Genomic DNA, 23791 nt, shown 5'->3' on the forward strand with positions numbered 1-23791 from the left:
CATATAAACATCCATACATTTGACACTTTGTACTTGATGGCAACATTAATTCTTATTGTATCTGTAGATTGTTTGTGTGTGTGTATGTGTGTTTGGCCAAGAGTCGGCGCATATCCATAAAATCTTGATTCTATGGTATCAAACGAAAAAAAAACGAATATTTGTGTATTCTCTCTGTTGAATGCATTCTTATTCTGGTTTTGATTCGAAACCCATCGCTATAATGTTGTTGTTCGTAATATCAAATTTCTTGATTTGTATTTGAACCGAAAAAGACAAAGAATTTTGCCATTGTTTTGCTTATCTAAACTACTATAGCTATCATCATTCTCGTCATTAATCTTTCCTCGATCAATTAATATTATAATTAGTATATTGTTTGTTTGTGTGTTCTGAAAACAAAAATTGTATGCATCGAAAATAATGATAATAATGGAGAAGAAAAAACAAATTCAACAATCAGATGAAATATTTTTCCATCTCTCCTTCTAAAATTCATCTCATTCAAATTCATTCATTTGAAATCATTAAATGAAAAAAAACCTTTTTGTCTCCATTTGTCCTGAGTGTATATTTGTGATTTTATTTTGTTTGTGAATTTCAAAAGTTTTTCAAGTGTTTTTCTTTTGGCTTTTTGATTCATAATCAAGTCTTTATTGTTATCATCATTTTTGGGTTAAAAATCTTGTAAGTTGGGTTAAATTTTCATTTTCAATTTTATTTCCTATATTCGTCCATTTTTTATAGAAAACGATTTGTTTATGTAATTTCTATATTTTCATTTAGTGGATATTTTTTCCTTTGTTACAATGTTAGATGTGTTAAATGGAAACAGGAACATTATCATCGTTTGCAAACTAAAAGTTGTAGAACTTTTTGGCATTAGTTTAGTTCTGAGAATATCGAATTGTAATTTCATCAATTTTGCAATTGATTTTTTTCATTTTGTTGCGTTTTTTTGTTGATGGAAGTAGTAACAAAAAACAATTGATCGATTTAAAGAATGGGAAACAAAATGAAAAAGAAAAAAAAATCTGCCCTTGGCAGAAAAATGGATAAAGAAATTTTATGTAATTTTCTTCTACTTCTGAAACCTGGTTTTTATCAATTCTGAAAGTGATGACATCCATCCATCCAACCGAATATGATGTAAGAATATTTTCACAAGTCTTTACATTTTTTTGGGTAAAAATAGTAACGAAAAGATAAAAGCAGGAAAAAGACACCTGGAGCATTTTTTTTTCTTTATTTTCATGAAAATAGTTTCATTCAGAAAAAAAACAACAAGAGCAATGATGATGATGATAGCCATATGAATCTGCTGAATTGAATGTGAATTAGCTAAAAAGAATCAAAAGAATTTAATAGATTGAATGATGATGATGTAATATTCAAAAGAGAATTTTGAGAATTTCTGGAAAATGTTTCACATGCCAAATTTGTGTGTGTGTGAATATGGTTCCAACGAATGGAAATTTTTTCTCTCTCCCATCTCTTTCCATCCATCCGCTACCGATAAACAAAAAAAATAAACGATTCACTAAAAACTAGTTTTGAGGCTAAATTGAATTTTTTTTATTTTTTTCATTTTTTATTCTTATTCTTCAATAATATTCATCATCAACTTGTCAGAATGTTTGTTGTAATGATTTTTTTGTTTGCTTTCATTCTTTATTATTCTAGGTGACTGGTTTTATTTATTATTGTTTTTTCTTGCTTTCTTTATGTACTAAACACACACACACACACACACACGTTTGATTCTTGTTCGTTTTAGCAGGTTGATTATTCAATTTCCGCTTATTATTATTCTGTTATACATGCTGCATATGTATGTGTGTGTGTGTGCCACTTGTATTTTTTTTATCGGCATTCATTCCATTTTTGTAATTCGTTAGAATCAATTCATGATGATGATGACAGAAGACGAAAAAAGAATTTTTCATCATCATCATCATCATCATCATCAAACATATATATGTGATGTTTTTGGATGTGAAACTTGATGTTATTTGCAAAAAAAATAAAAACGACAACTACAGCAGCAACAACAACAAAAAAGGCTAAATTTTTTCTCATTTAAAAATATAAATAAATAAAAATCAACGAAAAAATAAGGAAAAGAGTTCAAAAGTGTTGAATAAAGAAAATGAAATGAGGGGAAGAAAAGAAAATTTATTTTCATATCCCTATTTTGTTGTTATTTTTTTTCTCATTCATACAAAATTCTCTTATTCATCATTTTTTTTGTTCATTTTCTAAAGTTTTTTTCCCATTATTTTTTCTGGAAAGAATTTTTTTTTTCTATTTGTTTGTTTTGTTTACATTTATATAGGTGCAAGAATCTTATCCTATACACGCACGCACAAACCAAAAGTGCGGAAAAAGTTTGAATTATTAAATCAAAATATGGTCGTTTTTGCCAATGCATTGCCTTTTTTTTCTCTTCCTGTTGCTATTATTGCAATAATAATGATAAATTGAATGATTTTCAATCAAAACAAAACAAAACAAAAAAAAAACATTTTGCCTTTTGTGCAATGAATGAAAGAAAAAATAATGAACAAATGAATGAATGAATTAAATTGATTTGAGCTTAGTCTAGCAATTTTTTTTCCAGCTATTGAAAAAGCTTAAAAATAAAATTCTTTTCAGCTTTAAATACAAATTTTTTTTTAGATTCTGGTGTGTGTCGCTTCATTTCAAAATATATTCGACATTTGCTAAAAGTTTTGTATCATACGAAAAGTGCATGATATAAAGTCAGTGATTCAATTATTCGGACAATAATCATCATCACAAGTTTTTTTTTTTTTTTTTTGGTTGTCAAAATTCTTCTCAACAATAATAATATTCTTTTTGTTCAAGAAAGCGAGAGAGAGATGGTGAAAAAAAAATCTTATTTTAAAGATTGAATGAAAAAAAAAGTTTAACTAATTTTATTTAGCCAATTTTACATTTGTATGAATTAAGGCAATTACATTTTGTATATAAATAAATATATATTTGTCACATCGTCGCTTCAACTCAACAGACTATGTGTGAAAGTGAATGCTAATATAATGGATCCATTTTCTGTTCATTTGAATTTACATTCTTTTTCCATTCTTATTCCAAGTTTTCAAGATTATATTATATCTTAATTTAATGACTGGACCAAGAAAATGTTGTTCAGTATAGAAAATTTCTATATTAACTTAAATGATGGTTGACATTTTACATTACTATTATATTATATATACGATTCTATGGCTTTTTTTGGAGTTAACGATTTGAAACTTTTGTATTTTTTTTTCTTTGTTTTTTCAAGACATGGTTGATTTTTTTTTTGCTTGTTTATAACTTGTTTTATCCACAACGGCGGTAATGGCCATTTTTCTATGTGAATCTTTTGGTTTTTTTCTCATCCAGTTTTTGTCACTTTTATCTTATGTGCCATATGCCATATATATAAGAAAAACAATGGAATTATTCCGTATGCAACAAACAATGTTTTTGTCCAATTCCAAAACATCATTCCAAACAGACAAAGGAAGATTTTTGGGGCACATGATTTGGCCAAATCATTTCGATTTAATTAATCATTGACACTGACTTGGTGGGTGGGTGGTTAGGAAAAAAAAGGGAGAGAATGGATTCTGATTTCTACAATTCTGGTTTTGTCATCAATACGAATATGATATTTTCTTTTTTTTCAGGTTTTTTTATTTTTTTTTCTCTTATTTAATTGTCTTTGCTTGTAAACGATCGACATTGTTCAATTAAGTTTTTTTTTTTGCTTTGCTTTGCTCTGTTTTAGTCGATGACCACCATTAATTGGTGATGAAAATGTTAATGACTACTGGCTTCCTAAATAATGGATTCATCTATTTGCGGTAATGGTCTCGAATCAAACACCTTACACATATTTATTGATTATTATTTAGTCCTATCACATGTTTTATTTTCATTATTTTCTGACTATTCACAAAAGTTTATTGCTTTCGATTTTTTTTTTTGGCTGTTTCCTATTCATCCACTATTCATGATTATTTGAAGGTTTTGGTTTCCTTCTCTCTCTCAAATTTCTTTCATTTTATTTTAATGCATTCTATATATATAACCAGTTATATTCATTTAGTCAATTTAAAAAGTTTTTAGATATCATCCATCCATTTAAATTTCTAGTCTAATACTAAGCGATTTTGTTTTTATTAGCCTATTGAATTTGTCACTTTTAAACGCCTTTTCTATCCAATTCTTTGCTTACGAATATAGGGAAAATTTTTTTTTTTTTTAGCCTATTAAAGATTTATATATCTTTATCCTTTTTTCAGATTCGTATATTGAATTCCAAAGAATTTTATTCAAGTTACGTTTTCGTTTAATTTCGTTTTTTCCCTACACTAGTCCCTTTTCTTCTTCTTCTTTACAGTGTAATCACAATGTAAATGAATAGGCAAGAAAATTATCTGCTTGAATATAAGTCAATTTTTATGAAAAAAAAACACACACACACACAGAGAGACAAAACGTAGCAACAATGAAAAAAAAGAAAAAAGTCGGAAATCGAATGCCGTTTTCTTTCGTTATATTTTACGATCTTATCTTACTTTTTTTTTGCAATAATTTCGTATATGCTAATGTGGTTATTATTATCCATAATACGTTTGAGTTGGCAAATAATTGAATATTTTGGAAAAAAAAGATTCAATATCACCATAGTTTTTTTTTGACTGAATTGTCATGAATGAATAAATAAAAAAAAATTGTAAAGTATTCCTTTTCCATATTTTTGAATATTCCTTATATAGTTTTCAACGATCATCGTTGTCATCAAGAATTCAGTCATTTATCCAGAATTTTTTTTTTGTGAATAAGAAAACAGAATTGTTCAAAGGTTCTTCATATTCTTACTTTCATTCTTCATATGTCCAATGGGATTATTGTTCAAAGTTTACGTACTTTTTTTTTGAAGAATTCTTCAATTTTTCTTTGTTTTGCTTTTTTCCACATTTTTTTCAGGAAAAAAAAGAACAAAACAGCAAAGAAAAAAAAATTATTCATATGAGCATCTCATCTCATCTCATGAATAGTCTGACTTTTCTTTCAGATTAATTCCTTTTTTGGTATTTTTCACAATTTTCAGAAAATAAAAATCATGTGCCTTATTTTTATTCATATGTTCGATTCATGTATATACTGAAAATGAAACAATCTTTGAAAAAGAGCATGACAAAATGAATCAATAAAAATAATCCAAACGAATAATAAGCTTCCTCATTATGTTATCTAGGGTGGTGGCATTAATAAAAAAAAAATCTACGCAATTTTCAATGATTCTATCATCATGCATAATCATGAATTTGAAATAATAAAAAAAAAACAAAACTAAACAAAACAAAAGACGGATGAAATTCAAAGAAAAAAACTCATCATCATCATCATTATTATTATAATCAGAATGAAATTCAATCAATTTAATTTAGAAATTTTTTCTTTTCTTTTAGTTATTGTTCATTTCATTGTTTTAGGAAATTCGTTTTTTCCCTCGTCTTCATTTTTTTTGTTCTTTATTTTGTCTAGTTTCCATTTAATTCTTCTTTTGAAAATCAAGCAAATTATAGCATTTGAAGTTAGAAACAAAAAAAAAGTTCTACATCTCTGCTATGTATCAATTCATTTTGCTTGTCTTGTATCTGTGATCTGAATTACCCTTTTTTTTCATTTTCTTGTTTTTTTTTCTTGTCAAAATGTATTTAGTTTTCGACAACTAACATACACACACACACACACATACAGAGCATAACCATTGGTTTTACGACAGTTACAAGTTATTTTTTTTTTTTGTGTTCGATTATATATATAAAAAAAATAGATATCATGTGACAATCGCTTTTTGGCCAAAAAAATCTATAGTGTTTGAATTCTAATGACGGGGACAGATGTTCTTTCATCAACCAATTCCAATGAAATTTTGTTCAGAACGCAAAAAAAATTTTTTTTTTTGACAGTTTTTTTTCCAATTTTTGTTCACATTTGATCATTTATAAAATTTTATTGGTTAACAATTTTTTTTTCCAAAAAAAAAAAATTCCTCACTACAATCACTCACTCACCATTATTCATGTTGATGGATTCTGATTAATCCATTTTGAAATTCTACTATATATATCAGCGGGTCTCTTCATTCTGCATTCCGTATTGAAACTTGAGAAAGAGATAAATATTTTCCTGAATTAATGACACTGTTGATAGTTGATGATGATGATGATGGCAATCAATATCGAACATTTTTATGGTTCCAAATTTTCATAACCCTGAAAAATTATTCATGTGCAAAACAATAATGGCCATTTTATGGACTTTGTAAACTGCAAAATCGACAAATTTTTTTATATTTCCGTGTTTTTCTTTTATATTTTTAATGGAAAAACACCCGGCATATAACACCGACCACACCCACACACACACACGATTCATTCCTGTTCATTTTTAAACGTTGACGACATCAACGTTTCTTTTTTTATTATGTCCACTATTTTGCATTATCTTGACGAAAGAAAAAAAAAATATTTCGATTATCAATAAAAAAAAATTCCATCATTTCCAACAGATTGAGATTCAATTGATTCGAATTTCTAAAAAAAAAGAAGAAGAAGAAGAAATTAATCTGGCCATCAATTTGATCAGCTTCAGAAATTCTTCTCTTTCATTCATAATAATAATAATGAAACTCTGAAAAGAATCATTCATTTCACACTATTAATTTTTTTGTTGTTGTTGTTCTCTTTTTGTTCACCATCTCATTGTTATCGAAAATGCTAACGGAAAAATTTGAAATTATAGTAAAATTTTTGTGCAGGCTATATTCATTTCTTCATTTATAGCATATAAAGTTCCAATGAATTTCATAGAAAATGTATAGAATTTTCAATCTAAATTATTCTTCGTTTTGATTTCATTTTTAAACATCATTATTCAGAATGATGAAAAAAAGGATCGTAATAATGGTCTATAATCATTCATTCATTCATTCATTCATTCATTATTATTGCTAACACCATACTATCAAAGACATGGATCCAATATTTTTTTTTTTGTTTTGTTTTTTGTTTTTATTTTGAATTTAATGATCATATTGACTACGGACGGTTTTTTTTGTTGTTGTATCACCATATAAATGTAATTATATTACTTTGATTATCCACATAATGACTTTGCTGTATCTTAGACAGTCATTCAATTTCCAAGAAATTTTATTCTGGTAATTTTCATCATCGTCCTTTTGTTCATTTATCCACGACCTGAATTGTTATTGATTCACATTAATAATGTGCATGGATGTATATATGATGATGGACTATGGAGCAATAATTTGACATAAAGTGCAAAAGAAAAATTGTCACAATGCGTGACTATTTTTTTTCTGTTTTGTTTTATTTCACAATGGAATAGGTGACTTAGATGATGTCAGCTATTCAGTTATTCAATGGATAAAAACAAGGCCAAAAATGTGAAAAAAAAGTAGTTGAAAACAAAAATTCTGTTTTGAGAATTCATTTATTTATATATTTTTTTTGTTCAAATTGTGTTTGTTTGTTGTTTGCAACCAGAAAAAAATACATAATACGATGACTTTATTGCTGTGGATGAATTGCTTAGCCAGCCATTACAATGTGATGACAACATTTGATGATGATAATGGTAATGTTTTTTTTCTCTCTTCCAATTAATTCTGTCTGATTCAAGCTATTATATAACAATTATTTGTACAATAAAAAAAACTAAATGTCATTCTTACAGGAAAAAAATTCTTATCATATCACTGTTCATCATATCAATGTTTTTATTTTGCATTTCATTCAATTTAAAGAATTCATGTCTAAGCTAAATATAAACAACGGATCAAATCTGAATGATTTGATTGAATCAAAACAAAATTAACAAAAATTAATCAATTCAATCAAACAAAAAAAATGATCGCCTTTATCATTTTTATTCTGACCGAAACTATTATTCTCAATAGACTTAAATTTCAGTATAATATTTTATCCGCTAATGTAGAGAACAAGTTTTGAAATTGATGATGATGATGATGATGATTATGTTGATGAACAAGTGAATGATCGATGTATTCGAGGTTTTTTTTTGTTGTTGCTTACTTACTTATCGACTTCATATTTCAAAGAATTATTGTTGTTATTCTTAGGTTTTTGTGATTACCATCAGAAAAACAAAAAACAAAAAAAAAACAAACTTGAAACTTTGTCATTACGAATTTTTTTTTCTCTTTTGTGAAATGGATCGATTACATGTGTGCAAAAGAAATGCTGTTTGCTGGCCGTACCTCGTTGCTAATATTAGGGATCGATGTGGCCATCATCATCATCATCAACAATCAATCAAAAAAAAATGTGAAATCGTTAGAATGAGAATAATAAAATCATCAATCAAATGGATGAACAACGACAAGAAAAAAAACGAAATGCTTTTTATTATGGAAAAGAGACTAAAGTTATTATTTTTTTTTTTACTTTACTTATTCATTTTTTATGCATTATTCAATCATCTGTGAAAAAGATAAAACAAAATTCTTGTCCATCCACATTTTTCAGTTTTTTTTTTTTAATTTTTGTTAGTAGCCAGTGTTGAATTTTTAAATTGTTAAATTCATGGATAATTTGTTGTTGTTGTTTTTTTTTTCATTGTTTGTATGTTGATTACGTTTATTGTTGTTTAGCCTAGAAAATTCATTGGAAAAAAAATAATGTCTAATGAACGAACATAAGCGGAAAAGGTTTGTGTAAATAGGATTAATTCATAACAATTATTCAGGATCATCATCAACAACAACAACAACAACGACAAAAACATTTGACTGTCAGATAATCATTTTGGGATTCAAATGAAAATTAGCCTTGTATTTTAGTAAATGAATTATCATCATCATCATCATCATCATGGTATTTATGTTGCTCAAATAATATCCATAGAGACTTTGCGGATTATTTTTTGTTATTATTATAGTTGTTGTTTTTTGTTTGTTTGTGAATGTTACAATTAATTTTTATCTTTTTTTTAATGTCATAATCCTTTTTCCGGTCAGGAATTTATATCAAAAAAAAAAAATTCACCATAACAAATGATAATGACATTGATAATGGGTGTGTGTGTATTTTGATGGTAAAAAACATTTTAAATGTAGAAAAACTATAACTTTTTTTCGTGTTGATGATGATTTCCGATGAAAAATTCATAGATTCAAACATTTTTTTTTCGATCAATTTTCTCATTTTTTTCAAGTTTATATAACTAACGTATAAATGACATCATTATTTAAATTGATCATTATGAATCATCTGAATAACCATCATCATCATCATCATCATCATCATCGAAAAAAATATGGTGATGACAATATTTAATATTGATTTAATATTGATATTTAATATGGTAATATTTAATGACGATGATGATGATGATGATTTCAAGTGAATTTAAACAATTTTTGAATGTATATAAATTATGTGCATAAATAAGATTCTCTTTCAACTTGATAATGATGTATGAGATGATCATCATCATCGTAAAGATTGACAGCTTTTTTTTCATCGACTATGAAAAAAATCATGACGATGTATTTTTTTTTTTTTTTTTCATAAAAATGTAGATACAGTGTAAATGTCCATGTAACAGAAAGATGATAATTTGATTTGAAATTTGAAATTTAATTCTATTCTATTCTATATTAGATTAGATATACAGTGATACTTCAGTTAAAGATTATTAAAGCCAAACATGCATTAACAACAACAAGTGAAAATAGCATTGATTTTGGTTTGAAATTCAATGGTTAACAAACTTTGAATGTATTCATTTTTTATGGATTCAATATTTATTTTTTTTTGACATCATAATAAATTTTCATTTTCTTTTACTTACACTTGACTTGATTTGTGATTTTTTGGCTGTTTGTTTTGCACATAAATTTTGATTTTTTTTTGTTTTAAAAAAAATTTTAAAACACAGTGAAAGAGATTGGAAACTTATAGTTTTTTTTTTTTTTTTTTTTGTTGGTTATCGGTATGTTGTGGTTTCTATTTTGGCCACCGTTTCTGAAAACCAAACGTTTTATTTATTCTAGTTAATTTTTTCTTTGATGTTATTTATTTTTCATTCTCTTATTTTTGTGGTTTCATTGCCATTTTTCACATTTATGACAAAAAATTTTCTTTTTTGTTTTGTTCATAGTTTATATATATGATTACATCGTCATGGGTGGTTCCTGTGTCTGTTCCAATGAATGTGACCAATGAAATGTTGTTTGTAGTTTGGTTTTATGGTTGATTCGGTCCATTGTTTCTAGCATAATATTTGGTTCTGGTTTTTCTCCGAACACGCACACAGTGACAAATACAAATGTCTGATCATCATCACAAATATATATATGGAATTCTGTATATGTGTTTATTTGGATCGAAAAATTCGCAATAATTATGGTTCCACAAAAAAAAACTTCCAATGAAATTGAATTTTCTTCCTATTTGATTGTAGCAGCAGTAGCAGCAGCCACAGCAAAACTTTGAAATGAAAGCTTTTTCGTTTCTCCATTCTAGTGATTGTTCTGATAATTCTGATGATGATGATGATGATAATAATCGGATGGTGTTTATATTGATGTTGGTCATTCGTAAGGCAATTTGCGATATAACCATTGTATTTTATTGTTGTTCATCCATTAATGGTGTGTGTGTGTGTAAAAAAAATTTCACTTTTTTCAATTTTTTTTTATATTTGTTATTTTTTAGATCCAAAGTTTTTTTCAATTTTAGTTTGGGCCATCACATTATGAACATTGACTTTTTTTTGCCATCATTATCATCACGATCATGATCATAATCATCCATTTCAAAATCAAATATTTATTTAGTTTTTTTTTCTCTCTTCTCTCTTGTTTATTAAAAGAATCATCATTATCATTATTATCATCATCATTATTATCATCGTCTTGATTATTATTATATGTATGAAAATCGTCACCTAATTCACACAAAGATAATGATAATGGTTATTTCAATTGACTTTAGTGAATTTAGAAGATAAAAAAAAATGAAGTCATACTAGGGGTTAGGTCAATTGGCATCCAAAATTGATAAGGATGATGATGATGGTAATATGTGAGAATCACATACATTAATGGCCAAATTTAGGAGAAAAACTTCTTTTTTTTATTTACACTTTCTCTTGATGATTTGCAACTAAAAATTGTAAAACTTTTTTCGCCAATTTTTTTTTGGTCATATGCCCGGCGGAAAAAAATACATTATAGTCCATATAATATGTGATTAGCGTTAATTCGAATAGTTTGCGTTTTTGTTTGTTTTATGTTGGAGAATTTTTTTTATGAGTGTTAAAGTTTGAAATTTTGATAGAAATTTTCATTAATTTATCATGAAAAAGTGAATTTGTGTATTTGTGTATTCGACCACATATATAGAAATAATATTCTGTTACACGAGATCTATATATGATAAACAGGAAAAATAATTTCCTCATTTATGGTATTCAGGACAGAATCAGAGAGACAGAGGAAGAGAAATTCTTTAATCAAATTGATTATTTTTTAATTAAATCTATCGAATTTTGTTTATTTGATTTTGACAAAAATAAAACTTTCCTTGTTTATAATGATGAACAGAATTCATTTATTCAAAATTTTTATTGGCTTCCTCTGTTGGAAAGAATCTTTTTTTTTTTTTTTTTTTTTTTTTTGATCAATTCGATTTCATAAACATCATCATCATCATCATCATCCCGATAGATAATCGGCTTTTCCTGAATTTTTTTTTATATTTCCATTGGAGTTTTATTTTTAGTTAGACATTTGAAAAAAAATAGAATCATCTTATTTTTCTTTTCTTTCATATGTATGTGAGTTCATTTTTATTTTTGTTTCCGTGAAACATTTCTTGTTTTGTTTAAAAATTTTATTTTTCAATCCTAAATGATGTATAGATAGATAAATAGATAGATAGATAGATAGAAAAAGAGAAATGGAAAAAAAATTACAAGGAAGAAAATCTTCTTTGCAAAAAAAACCAAAAAATAATAAATAAATGGAAAAAATTTTCCCGAAAAGAAAAAATCAATAAATATGAACAAAACATGAAACATCAGAATCTGGATTTGAATGAAAAAGACATATTTATGTGTATGAGAAGTGATTTTATTATTGGCAAATCATCCAGAATATTCAATATGATAGAAATTATAATATCTGTCTCCATTGCTATTGAGTTTTCAAATAACAAAAATTTTTTTGGTCAATCTGATGATGATAACAACATTATTGTAAATGATGATTTTGTTGTTGCCTGTATTTGTTTGATGGTAATTGTGTGTGTGTGCGTGTTGTTGTTTTTTTCGGGAGGGGGGGTTGTGCCAAAATGAATCGATGAATTGATTTTATTCGTGACAATCTGAATGATGAAAAAAAATCCATTAACGTAAATATTTTTTCCCTTTTCTCTCTCTCTCTCCCTCATTTTGTAGTCAAATTAAAGCAAAATATCAATCAAATTGTTTTATTTGATAGAATTATTATTAATCAAATCTGGTTATTATGTAGAATTTTTGTTGTTGTTTTTGTACGTACTTATTCCATATGCAAGCAAAAATTTAATTGAATTTCCAGATGAAATAATGATAGATGGTCGAATGATGTTATCCAATTAGTTTATATGGGAGGTACATTTTTTTTTGTTTTTTGTTTTGTTTTCGTTTTTCTCTCATCAATTCTCTACATTCATCGAATGAATTGATTGATTGTTTGTTTATGTGCAAACTTTATTGTGATTCAATAAACAAATTGTCTCTATGTTTTTGTTTTCATTTGCATATAATCATAAAAATGTATGGACAGAAATTTTGGAAATTCTTGATTGTTTTTTGTTTTTGTTTTTTTTGTTGCTCTCATTTTTCTAAATGTAAAACTCTTTCGATGATTTCAGCTTCGATGGTCATTTAATTAATGGACCATTTTTTTATGGATTCATTTTGATTATTAATTTGATATGAATATAAGTGGATGATGCAGCAAAGCTTTTTTTCTGTTTTCTTGTTTTTTTCTATCATTCGTATCATTAATTCTATAGAACAGCAATCGATTCATAATCAATGATGGTTATTACCATCGGTTAACCCATCATCTTCATGATCGAACAGAAGGCAAAAGATAACACTGTAATGGAAATTGTTTTTTATTTTTTTTTCACTCGAAATTTTCAATTTTTTTCAATCAATGTGAATGAAAAATGAGAAAAACAACAACAACAACAACAACAACAAAAATTTTGATGGAAAAAAATTCGAAAAAATAAAATGCAATAAAGTGAAACGATCATTCGTTCCTGGTATGATTCTGATAACATTAACGGCCCTTTTCCTCTTTGTATATATTGAAATCAAGATCGAAAATAGATTCACTGAATATTGAAGAAAAAAAAATCTAATTCAAAATGATAGACACGTATACGATTTTTTCCCTGTTGTTTTCTTTTTTTTTACTTTTGGTGATTCGGAAATAATGTCAAGTGATTTTCCTGAATGTTTGTCGACTTTTTTCTTGTTTTTTTTTCATACAACCAACTGGAATGGTTGGTAGTTGTTTGGTTCGATTTCAATTTCTGTTTTTTTGACTTTCTATTCAGCAGTATTAATAGACGAAAAATAGTAGAAAAAATTCCAAGTAAATAAATAGAATTTTTCATTTCCTTCCTATTTTTCTTTCATTCATCTATCGATGAGAATCAATGAGAATTTTGCGGCCTGAGGCTTTTCATTATACTTTTCATCGATGAATAGTTTATAACCTCAGTCTTTGATTGAATTTTTTTTTTCATTCGTTAGACAATCTGTCATTAGTTGGATTTTTTTTTCTTCAATGAATGATAATTTGTGATATTTTGATGGTTAAAATGTCAATTAATTTCTGATTTATCTTTTTTTCTTTTTTGTTAATTGTGAATGAATGAATCGTTCTGATAATCATCATTATTCATTTATCATTTATTCTTGAATGTTCATCATCATCATTGTTTTTATATACATAATTGTAAGCAGAATTTTTTTTCTGTTTGAATGTTGTCGCCATTTTATTTGTCGATTTGTTTATTCTGTATCTCAAAAACGTTTAAGTTGTTTTTTTTTGTTGTTTCTGTTGTTGTTGCTGTTTGTTGTGTATTTTTGTATCATCCTATTATGACCATCTGGAAATTCATTCTTGACTTTGTGATCATCATCATTATTATCTCCCTTACACAAAAAAAAATGATTCCCATCATTGGAAACTTGAATCCGGAAAGAAAAAAAAAATATCTGTTTATTTACTATGATTATCATTGGTGTTGTTGACATCAATTCCTTTTGTTGTTGTTGTTGTTGTTGTTATGCATCCATTTATAATATTCTGATGGTTTGTTAGTGTGTGTGGTTTGTTTTTCTTTTTTTTTTTTTTTTTTTTTGGTTTTTGTTTGTTTGTTTGTTTGTTTGTCAATTCTATAGAATTAATGCATTCCATCCATTCATACACATGAGAGATTCACATTCCATTTTTATTGAGAATATACTATGAATCGAATGAATGATTGTGTTTGGTTAATATTTGCATACTAGAATATTCTTATTCTTATTATTATTATGAAAAATATGACTCCATATTTTCAATATGTGTGGATGTCATTCTGTTAGTTGTTAATTATTCATCCATCTTGATTCTATACAATACTATTATCGTTATTATTCCATTTGGTATGAATGAACAGCAACAGCAACAGCAAAAAAAAATATACTTGAATATTTATTATAAGGAATCCACACGTCACACATATGGATAGATCATTTTTCTTGTTGTATTCGATAATCGATTCCATTGATATCCTAAATAAATAGTTCTTTGATTTTTTTCCTTCCAATCTTAATAATGAAAAAAAATCACACTTTATTCTTCTTTCTATTCTGGTGTACAGCAAATCTTATATTAATAATTTAGTTCGTGTTTGAACTAGAAAAATTAATTCAAATTTTGCGATCAATCCAGAAATGAAAAAAAATAATTCAACTAATCCCTTTTTCTGAAAATAGAATTAGAATCCACTTGATTATGATACTAAACTCGATTGTTTGTTTATCGGTTAGACTAACGAAAATAAAAAATCCAATCAATCAGTAATGGAAATACAAAAATACAACAAAAACAAATCCTCATGAATGTAATATGACCAATGACATCAAACCATTGAAGAAAACTCTTCAGTCATATTCACTAGAAATGATGATTCGAATGTTGAATTCATTATTCGAAAAGCAACAACAAATTCTTCCTGTTTGTCTCGAATTTTCATCAAGGAAAAAAAGACAGAAAAATTCAAAACATGGTATCTAAATATTTACATTGTTTTTCATTGGATTGATTGTTGTTTCATGAATCATCATGTATATCAAATTTCTTCAGTTTCGAAACAATTTTTTCCATTAGCCATAGTTTTTTTATCTGTTTGTTTGTACATTTCAAAATGATGATGTTTGATTTAAAAACTGAAGAATATTAGAAATGGCAAAAGAATTGTGATCATTTTTTTTTTTTTTTTTTTTTGGTTATGAGTAGCAAGATAGACGATAACTTGAAGTATTGAATAACCGTCAATTTAGGCTGTTGGTATGTGTGAGATAGATATATAGAGGGAGAGAGAGATAAAGTTGATTTTATCAATCCATAGGAAATTTCCGTTTAAAATCGATAACAGATATTTGTGGCCATTCGTTGTTGATTAGTTTGAATCCTTTCATTTTCCATGTGTATGATCGATCTATCGAATAAATGAAATTTTTTTCCGCCATCGTTACTGTACTGATTGGCCACATTTTTTTTATCGATCAATTATCAACGACAATATCGATATGTCTGGCCAAAAAAGATAATTTTCAATTGAATATCATATTCATTATCTAGATATTGCTGTTTGGTACATACACATGATTTTTTATCGATAATTCTATTTCACAAAATAATGTATCGGTCAAAACCGATCGATTCAATTGAATTTTTCATTGTCCATATAATTTATTATAACCACTGTATTTATATTTCGTTATTTATTTATTTTTGTTGTTGTTGTTGTTGTTTTTTGTGGTTTCTTTTCAAGATACAAAAATGAAAAAAAAGAATAAAAAATTTGCCATTACCATTGAATGTGTAACATGATGATGAAATACATTGCAAATTGAATTTTTTTCGACATTCGTAAATTATCGATTCTCATCGCATACTTTTGTTTTTATTTATTTATTTTTTTCCATTCCATTTCCCTTTCAACATTATTTGCAGCAATTCAACCGATAAAATTAAATTTTGTTTTGTTTTTGTTCATTTTCTCAAACAAAAATCGAAAAAGAATCTTCTGCAACATTAATTTTCCTGTGTAAGAGAAAAAAAAATAAATGATAAATAATCTGTCCACCATTCTATTGTTGCTAGTGCCTACAGTAATCATATCCACTACGAATTATCATAAATCAAATCATTCATTGTTTGATGATGAATTAAACACCATGATGTCGACGATCAAAACTACCGATAATTATCATCATCATCATTATCATCATCATCAACATCATCATCATAATCAACAACAACATGAACTAATGTCATTATATTTGGCTGGAAAAAACTTCACTGAATCTACAACATCCGGTACGATAATTCCGGAATTACATATGAATTTGACGATAATTGAAAGATTTATTAATATTGTCAATGATAATGCTATTTCATTACCATCATATCCGGATCGACAAATATCGGCAACCGGAATTCATGGCAGCGGCAGCGGTGATGATCAATTTCGTAGAATCGATCGACTTGTAGAAATGTCGTATACATTCCGTACGGTTATGGTCGTCATCTATATGTTAACAGCTTTTGTTGCCTTTATTGCCAACATAATGGCCATATTAATATTAAACTATGGTCGCCGTACTAGTCGTCAATTGAATTTATTCTTATCTAATCTCGGCCTCAGTGATATTATCTTTGCCATATTCAACATTCCATTTACATATATTACATTAATTTATAATACATGGTGGCTACCGGAATTTCTTTGTCCATTAACCAGTTTTGTACAGGTATTGGCACCAACTGTTGCATTTTATACACTCATTGCCATTGGTATTGGTCGGTAAGTCAAATGTTTTACATTTTTTTTTTCATTGTAATTGAATTTTATTACATAATCATAATCAAATCAATTGGATCATAATGACGACATTTTGAAATATTGTCAAAACACGAATGTTATCACCAACATTTTAGTGCTTCTATTATAAAAATTGGTGATGTTTCTGAATATTTTGCATCTTTTTTTTTCTTTAGAAAAACTAATCCATTTATATGAATATATAAACAACCAATCATCATCGTTGACAATTTCCAATGAATAACAAATGATCGAATCTTTCATTGATGAAATGTCAGATTTTTTTTCTCTTTGCTTGACAATCGAACGATTTCTTGGTGCAAAAGAAAAGAAAAAAAAAGAAAAAATAAATATATATGAATCATTTGATTTGATTTCATTTGAATTGCCATTTGTTTAATTTTGCTATTTTGATCTGTTTTTGTCAATGGTGTAGGTTTGAATTCTTATTCTTTTCTCAAATATTCTTGTTTTGATTTTTTTTTCGAATCCATTTCATAAATCAAACTTTGTGTTTGTGTTTGTGCGTGTGTGTGTGTGTTTATATCGAAACACAATGGTGTTAACAACAAAACAATCAAGCCATTGATTCTATAATCTGAAAAAAAGAATTTTATTCATTGGAAAATCTATTTTTTCCTACTTCCTATTTGTTTGTTTGATTCCATTTTTTTCAATCTCTCTCTCATTTGAATTGAAGATGATTGCGACTGCATCATGTTGTTCAATGCTGATAAATTTAAAAAAAAAAATATTGTGAAACGAAATTAGTTGAAAGAAATCAATGAAGATAGTGGTGGGCGTTTTGAATTTTTATTCTCTCTCTCTCTTTATTCTATTCTTCATATCGATCATATAGATCCATAAATGTGTGTGTGGTGTGTGTGTGTTTGTATGAATGAAAAATTCTGTATTGGTTGAATTATCGTTATTATCATTGTACACGCCTTTTTATTTGGCATTTACTATCAATTTATTATTGGCGTTGATTGTTTTTTTTTTGTTTTAAAGTATGGCTGGTTCAAATTCGAATTCCATTGAAAAAATAAATCATTAAATCAAAAAAAAAATGAAAAAAAAATTCTATATCCGATTATAAATCGCTTTTGATGTGTTTGTTTTATGTATTTTATTGAGATTGGATTCCTTTTTTTTTGGTTCATATCCACAAGTTATATTGTTGTTTTTGAAGAAAATTGTCTACGATCGTTAGTTAGCGATTAAATTTTTTTTTTTTTTTTTTGATTTTTCAAATTTATTTTCTGATTTTTCTTTCGATAATTAGATCCAGTAAATCTTTGTACAACTTTGTTATCATAAAAATTGTCTGACATTTGCAGGCATAATAACTGAATAACTTGGTGATGACCATGGTATTGTTTGTTTTCCCGTTGAAAACGAGAAATGATTTTTGTTTCGTTGCGAAATAAAATTTTATATATGGCCCAATTTGTTTCATAAATATTTTCCAACAGATCCATTGTCTTTGACATTTTTGAATATTGTTGCATTGTTTTTGTTTTCATCTCTTCTAAAAATGAATTTCAAACTCGAGAATTTCATTGTGCTTGTATGTATGTGTGTGTGTGTGTATGACATGATATGATTTTTTAAATGATGAAAAATTAATTAATTAATTAATAATGGTATGTAATATTTGAAGAAAAAAATTCATGAATAGAACATACCTGCATATCTATTACATGCACGCACACTTGAATCATTTTTCATATGTTCATGTGATAATTTAAATACAATATAAACACATAATAAAAACACTTGCGAATATCATCATCATCATCATCATCATAAACAATGTTGTTATTCTGTTTGTTATTGTGTAACAATATATTGTTAAAATAGTGCCAACATATCAACATTCGGTTTGGCTATCATCATAATGATGATTCATGAATGTATACATTTGGATTATCATACAATTCAATATATGCAATATATCATTAAAACTTCCATGAAGGTATTATGTAAGGTATCATGTATCATCACCATCGTCATCAAAAAAAAAATGTTCATCAAATTGTATTTGTTTATATGAATTAGTATGAGTTTGTTTTTCATTGTGGTATTATAGTATATATTTAATTATTGTTATATAATTTTTCCATCATAAGAATTATTATTTTCATTTTTTTTTCGAAAGGTTTTTTTTCCTCGTCAAACACACAATATAACCATAATTATTATGATGATGATGATGATGAAGAATAACACACCTGGATCGATTGATTTCAATTGTTTGGCTTGTCAATTTTTGTGAAAAAAAAAATTAGTCTGGCGTCGTCAAAACAAAAAAAAAAAGTTTGAAAGTTTCATTCTTTTCTTTTTAATAAACGGGTTAAATATTTAGCTTCATTATCAATGGCTACTTTTTTTTATTTCAAGCTGTTTGTAATTTATGTATTCGAGATGAAGACTGAAAACTTTACTATTTTTTTCATGCTATTTTTTTATGGACTTATTCTTGATGGACCCACACCCAATCAAAGGCCAGACGCGGACACACACACACACAACAAAAAAAAACTGCAACAGCTGCAACATTTATTTGGCCAATTTGTCTGATTAGAATTTTTTTTCCAGATCAAATCGAAAGTTTTTTCTGTTACTAATTTACTGTTTTTTTTTCTCTGTTATTTATTTTCTTCATCAAATAGATATTACGTCATAGTAACTGGACAAGAATCACTTTTCCTCACGAAATCTAGCCACACCAAATTGGTCATTGCATTTATATGGATAATGTCCTGTTTTGTTGCATCGCCCATCTTAATTGCAACGAAAATTTCACCAGTAATATATGTAAATGAAACATATGTCGAATGTACAGAAGATTGGAGTTTTCTTGATCCTACAAATAGCCATTCAATAGGAACAATTTATACGATCATTGTATTCGTCATGACATTCATATTACCGGTGGTTGCTTTAACCTATCTTTATGGTCATATTGGTTTGATTGTTTATAAACATAAATTTCCTGAAGGAAATGATAATCGTGTCACAAATCAGAATCTAACTCAAACTAAAGTTAAAGTAAGTTTTTTTCTCAATTGTAAAAATTCATACATTTCTATTCCAAAAAAAAACTAAACGTATGGGGCCTTATTCTTTTGTAATTCGATCCAAACATCAATGTTTTTTTTTGACCTTTGAAAATGTTTCCATGGAGAAATGTGCCGTACCCATTATCAAGAGTCAGACGATTATTCTCTCTAAACCAATGTTTTTTAATCAGAAAAAAAGTTGAAAACCACTGCTGTAAATAATTGAATTTCAATAAATCGAATTGACAAAAAAAAAATAATGTACATCATCATCATCATCATTATCATTATCATCATGAGGCTTTATTCTTCATACTTTGGTCATGTTATGGTAGTCATGGAATTTTTATTCCACTCACCAATACGTCATTGGTCGTTGGATTTTTATTTCACCACAAACAAACAAAAGAAAAAAAAACAAACAAACAATTCGTAATTAATATGATTACAAAAGGAATGATTATTATGAAATGCGGATGTTGATCACTAATGTTGACTAATGAAATTCCCAAGTCATTGGTGGTGGCTGTGGTGGTGAATGTGAACAACATAAAAAAAAGATGTTTATTATGACAAATTCCTTTTTTTATTCTTTGCCTGCTTCACATGATTCAAACATGGTAGATCTATTTATATTCATGGAAAAACATTTACATTACAGAATATAATCTCGCTCATTATATCATTGCCATTCAATTCCAATATTGACATTCGAATCAAATAATGCATATTGTACAGCCAATAAGATCTTACGGCGCCTCTCTCTCTCTCTCTTGAATCGATGAAGAATTTGAAATACCTATAATGATTCCCTCGGCGATTAAGTGAGCCAAAATAAAATGAAAATCAGATTACATGCAAATTAAAAAAAAAAAAGAAGAATTGACCCAATAATTCCAAGAAAGAGGATTATTCATCTGAACATATTGCTAATCTTTCTTCTTTTTTTTATTGTTTCCTTATTTCTTATAATAATTTTTGATTAGGTGCTCAAAATGCTTTTATTATTGGTGATCTCATTCATAATATGTTGGAGTCCTTGTCAAATATTCTATCTAATGCTTTGGATTTTCGAAGATATACGCCAAGATCCTAATGCTATCGAAATGGATGATAATGATGATGTTGTTGCTGATGCTGCTGATGCTACTAGCTATTATTCAATCATTTATTATTCTATTTATTTCATTTCACATTGGTTAGCTTGTTCACATACAATTATGAATCCATTCATCTATTGTTTTTGTAGTAATAATTTTCAGGTTTGTTTTATATATAATCTTATAAAGAGAAACAAAAAAAACATGTGATAATCTTAATATCGATTCTTTTTCATTTTGTTTTTTTTTCTAGATGACCGATCTGGCCGACATTATTTGCTGTAAAATTAATCGCCGTGATTCATGGATGAATCGATCGATGCATTCACATACAAATAATAATAATAACAATAACAATAATCATAATAAAAAAATGATAAAATTCTCATCGTCATATAGAAAATCTGATCAACAACAAAAATGGAGTGTAGAAGATTCACCACCACCAACACCATTAGCATCTCCAATGAAATTACCGATCAATGATTCGTTTATCATGCTCAAACCAAAAAATTCCGATAGTAATAATAATAATAATAATTTTTTAACCTATCAAGTTTGACGTCAAAACGATAAAATGGATTTTTTGTTGTTGTTGTTGCTTTGTTGGCAACCCTTTTAAAAAAAAAAATTTCTGTCCTGTCAACATGTATCATAATAATGATGAAATATTGAAATTCTTTTCACCAGTTTTATTTATCGATTTTACCACAATTTTATTTATATTATATATAAAAATCAAAATAAATTGAAATTTTTACAATGTTTTTTCGTTTAGTTTTGTTTATGACTTTTTTTGGTTCAATAGTTTTTCCTGTACACGGCTACGTCGTCGTTTTTCTTTACGTGCCGCTTTTGATCGTAATTTTGTGGCCAGATTTTTTTTACCACGTTTTCGTCGTATTTGTTGTTTTTCTGTTTGATGAATAGCATCGGATTCAGCTACTATTGGATTTTCTTCCTCTAAGACGTCGGCCGTTTTAGTTATTGATCGATATTTGTTGGATTTTTTCCTTTTCGTCTTTACCTTCGATCGTTGTATTGGTGCATTATCACAACGTTTTGCAAGAAAATCTGCGTCCAATGTTATTAATTCATAATTGATTTTTTCCAACAAGGATTTCACTTCCATTTCACGACGTTGAGATTTGGTCATGTATGGATTTGCTTCGAGAGCATCGAAATTCGCTTCACCAGAACCTGGAACCAATATTGATGTAAAACCATCCTGATGGCCAACACCAAGTACATCTTCAAAAGGACAAAATTGTAATGAGGAAATGACCGAAGTTCTTAATTCCATTCGATGTCGCATATATGGCTTATCAATTTTATCTGAATATCTATTGAAAATACTAACTTCATTCCCGGATCCAATCGCAAGTAAATTTTTCTGACTCAAGGTTATTCGCGATGGTGTTGATGGAACTCGAAATGTGTTCATACATTGATAATTACGAATGTCCCATATGCGAACTGATCGATCTGATCCGGTAGTAACCATAAATAGGCCTCGATTATCAACAGCGACATCTAGTACTGCCGAAGGGTGACAAAGTAGCCGCACCAATGGTTCATTATTATTTGGTGACCATAATCGAACTGTTCCGTTTGGATGTCCGGTGAATGTAATTGCATTATTTGGATTATGAGTAAGACAAGTAAGGCGTGGAACTTTCATTCGAAAATTTGCCACCAAATTACCGGTGGATATATCGAGCCAGGATAGAAATCCGTTGTCAGACGCAGCTACCAAGAGGAAATGATAAGGCAAGAAATCTAGCTCATATACACGATATAACCGTTTAAGGCAATGGATTTCGATTCCTTTTTCATCGTAAACATGGGTCCAATCAGCTTGAGCTACTGCAAACATGGTAGGCATATGTAACCATTTGATGGCGTGAACTGATTCACGAACATTAAATTCACAGCAAAGATTTTTGGAAATCCAATCGAATGCGGCTACATGACCATTTCGGCCACCAATCAATAGTTGACGGCCATTTCGAAAATAATCCAATTTATATGGGCCTAAATGTGGCAAATGCAGATCAAAATGTTTAGCAGCAGATGTTATATCCACAGATTTGACAATTTCTTTCTGTGTAATTTGATAAGTTTGTTCATTTGTATCGTCTGGTTCAAGATAACCACCATCTTCAACACAAAAATAAGGTATTTCTTTTTTGCCAAAAGAAACTTTTTTCAATTTACGAGCAGACATTTTTTCACTTTTAAAACAGAATTTAATCAAAACATAATGTCATAATAAAAAATCTTGGAACCACGTGCCAAAATCATGAGAAATTATTTCCGAAAAGTTTCTCTACGATATCGAGTTTTACGAACTGAAAAAATTTCCAAAAGTGACCAAAACTTTTCAATG

General features: G+C 27.7%; 2 protein-coding genes across 2 annotated transcripts; one reads left to right on the forward strand and one right to left on the reverse strand.

Annotated features, from left to right (window-relative positions):
- The first annotated feature begins 183 nt into the window (after positions 1-183).
- On the forward strand, positions 184-22156 carry LOC124495321 (substance-K receptor). Its single transcript, XM_075729352.1, has 5 exons — positions 184-687; positions 16367-17219; positions 19913-20291; positions 21289-21564; positions 21656-22156. Exons 2-5 carry the CDS (start codon positions 16480-16482, stop codon positions 21962-21964), a joined length of 1704 nt encoding a protein of 567 aa, XP_075585467.1. The 5' UTR covers positions 184-687; positions 16367-16479; the 3' UTR covers positions 21965-22156.
- Positions 22054-23750, reverse strand: LOC124495052 (WD repeat-containing protein 46). The gene has a single exon (XM_047058362.2). It carries the CDS (start codon positions 23627-23629, stop codon positions 22187-22189), a length of 1443 nt encoding a protein of 480 aa, XP_046914318.2. The 5' UTR covers positions 23630-23750; the 3' UTR covers positions 22054-22186.
- Between the last annotated feature and the right edge of the window lie 41 nt (positions 23751-23791).

The sequence above is a fragment of the Dermatophagoides farinae genome, chromosome 3 (genome assembly GCF_024713945.1).
Source record: "Dermatophagoides farinae isolate YC_2012a chromosome 3, ASM2471394v1, whole genome shotgun sequence".
In the NCBI taxonomy this organism is placed as follows: Eukaryota; Metazoa; Arthropoda; class Arachnida; order Sarcoptiformes; family Pyroglyphidae; genus Dermatophagoides; species Dermatophagoides farinae.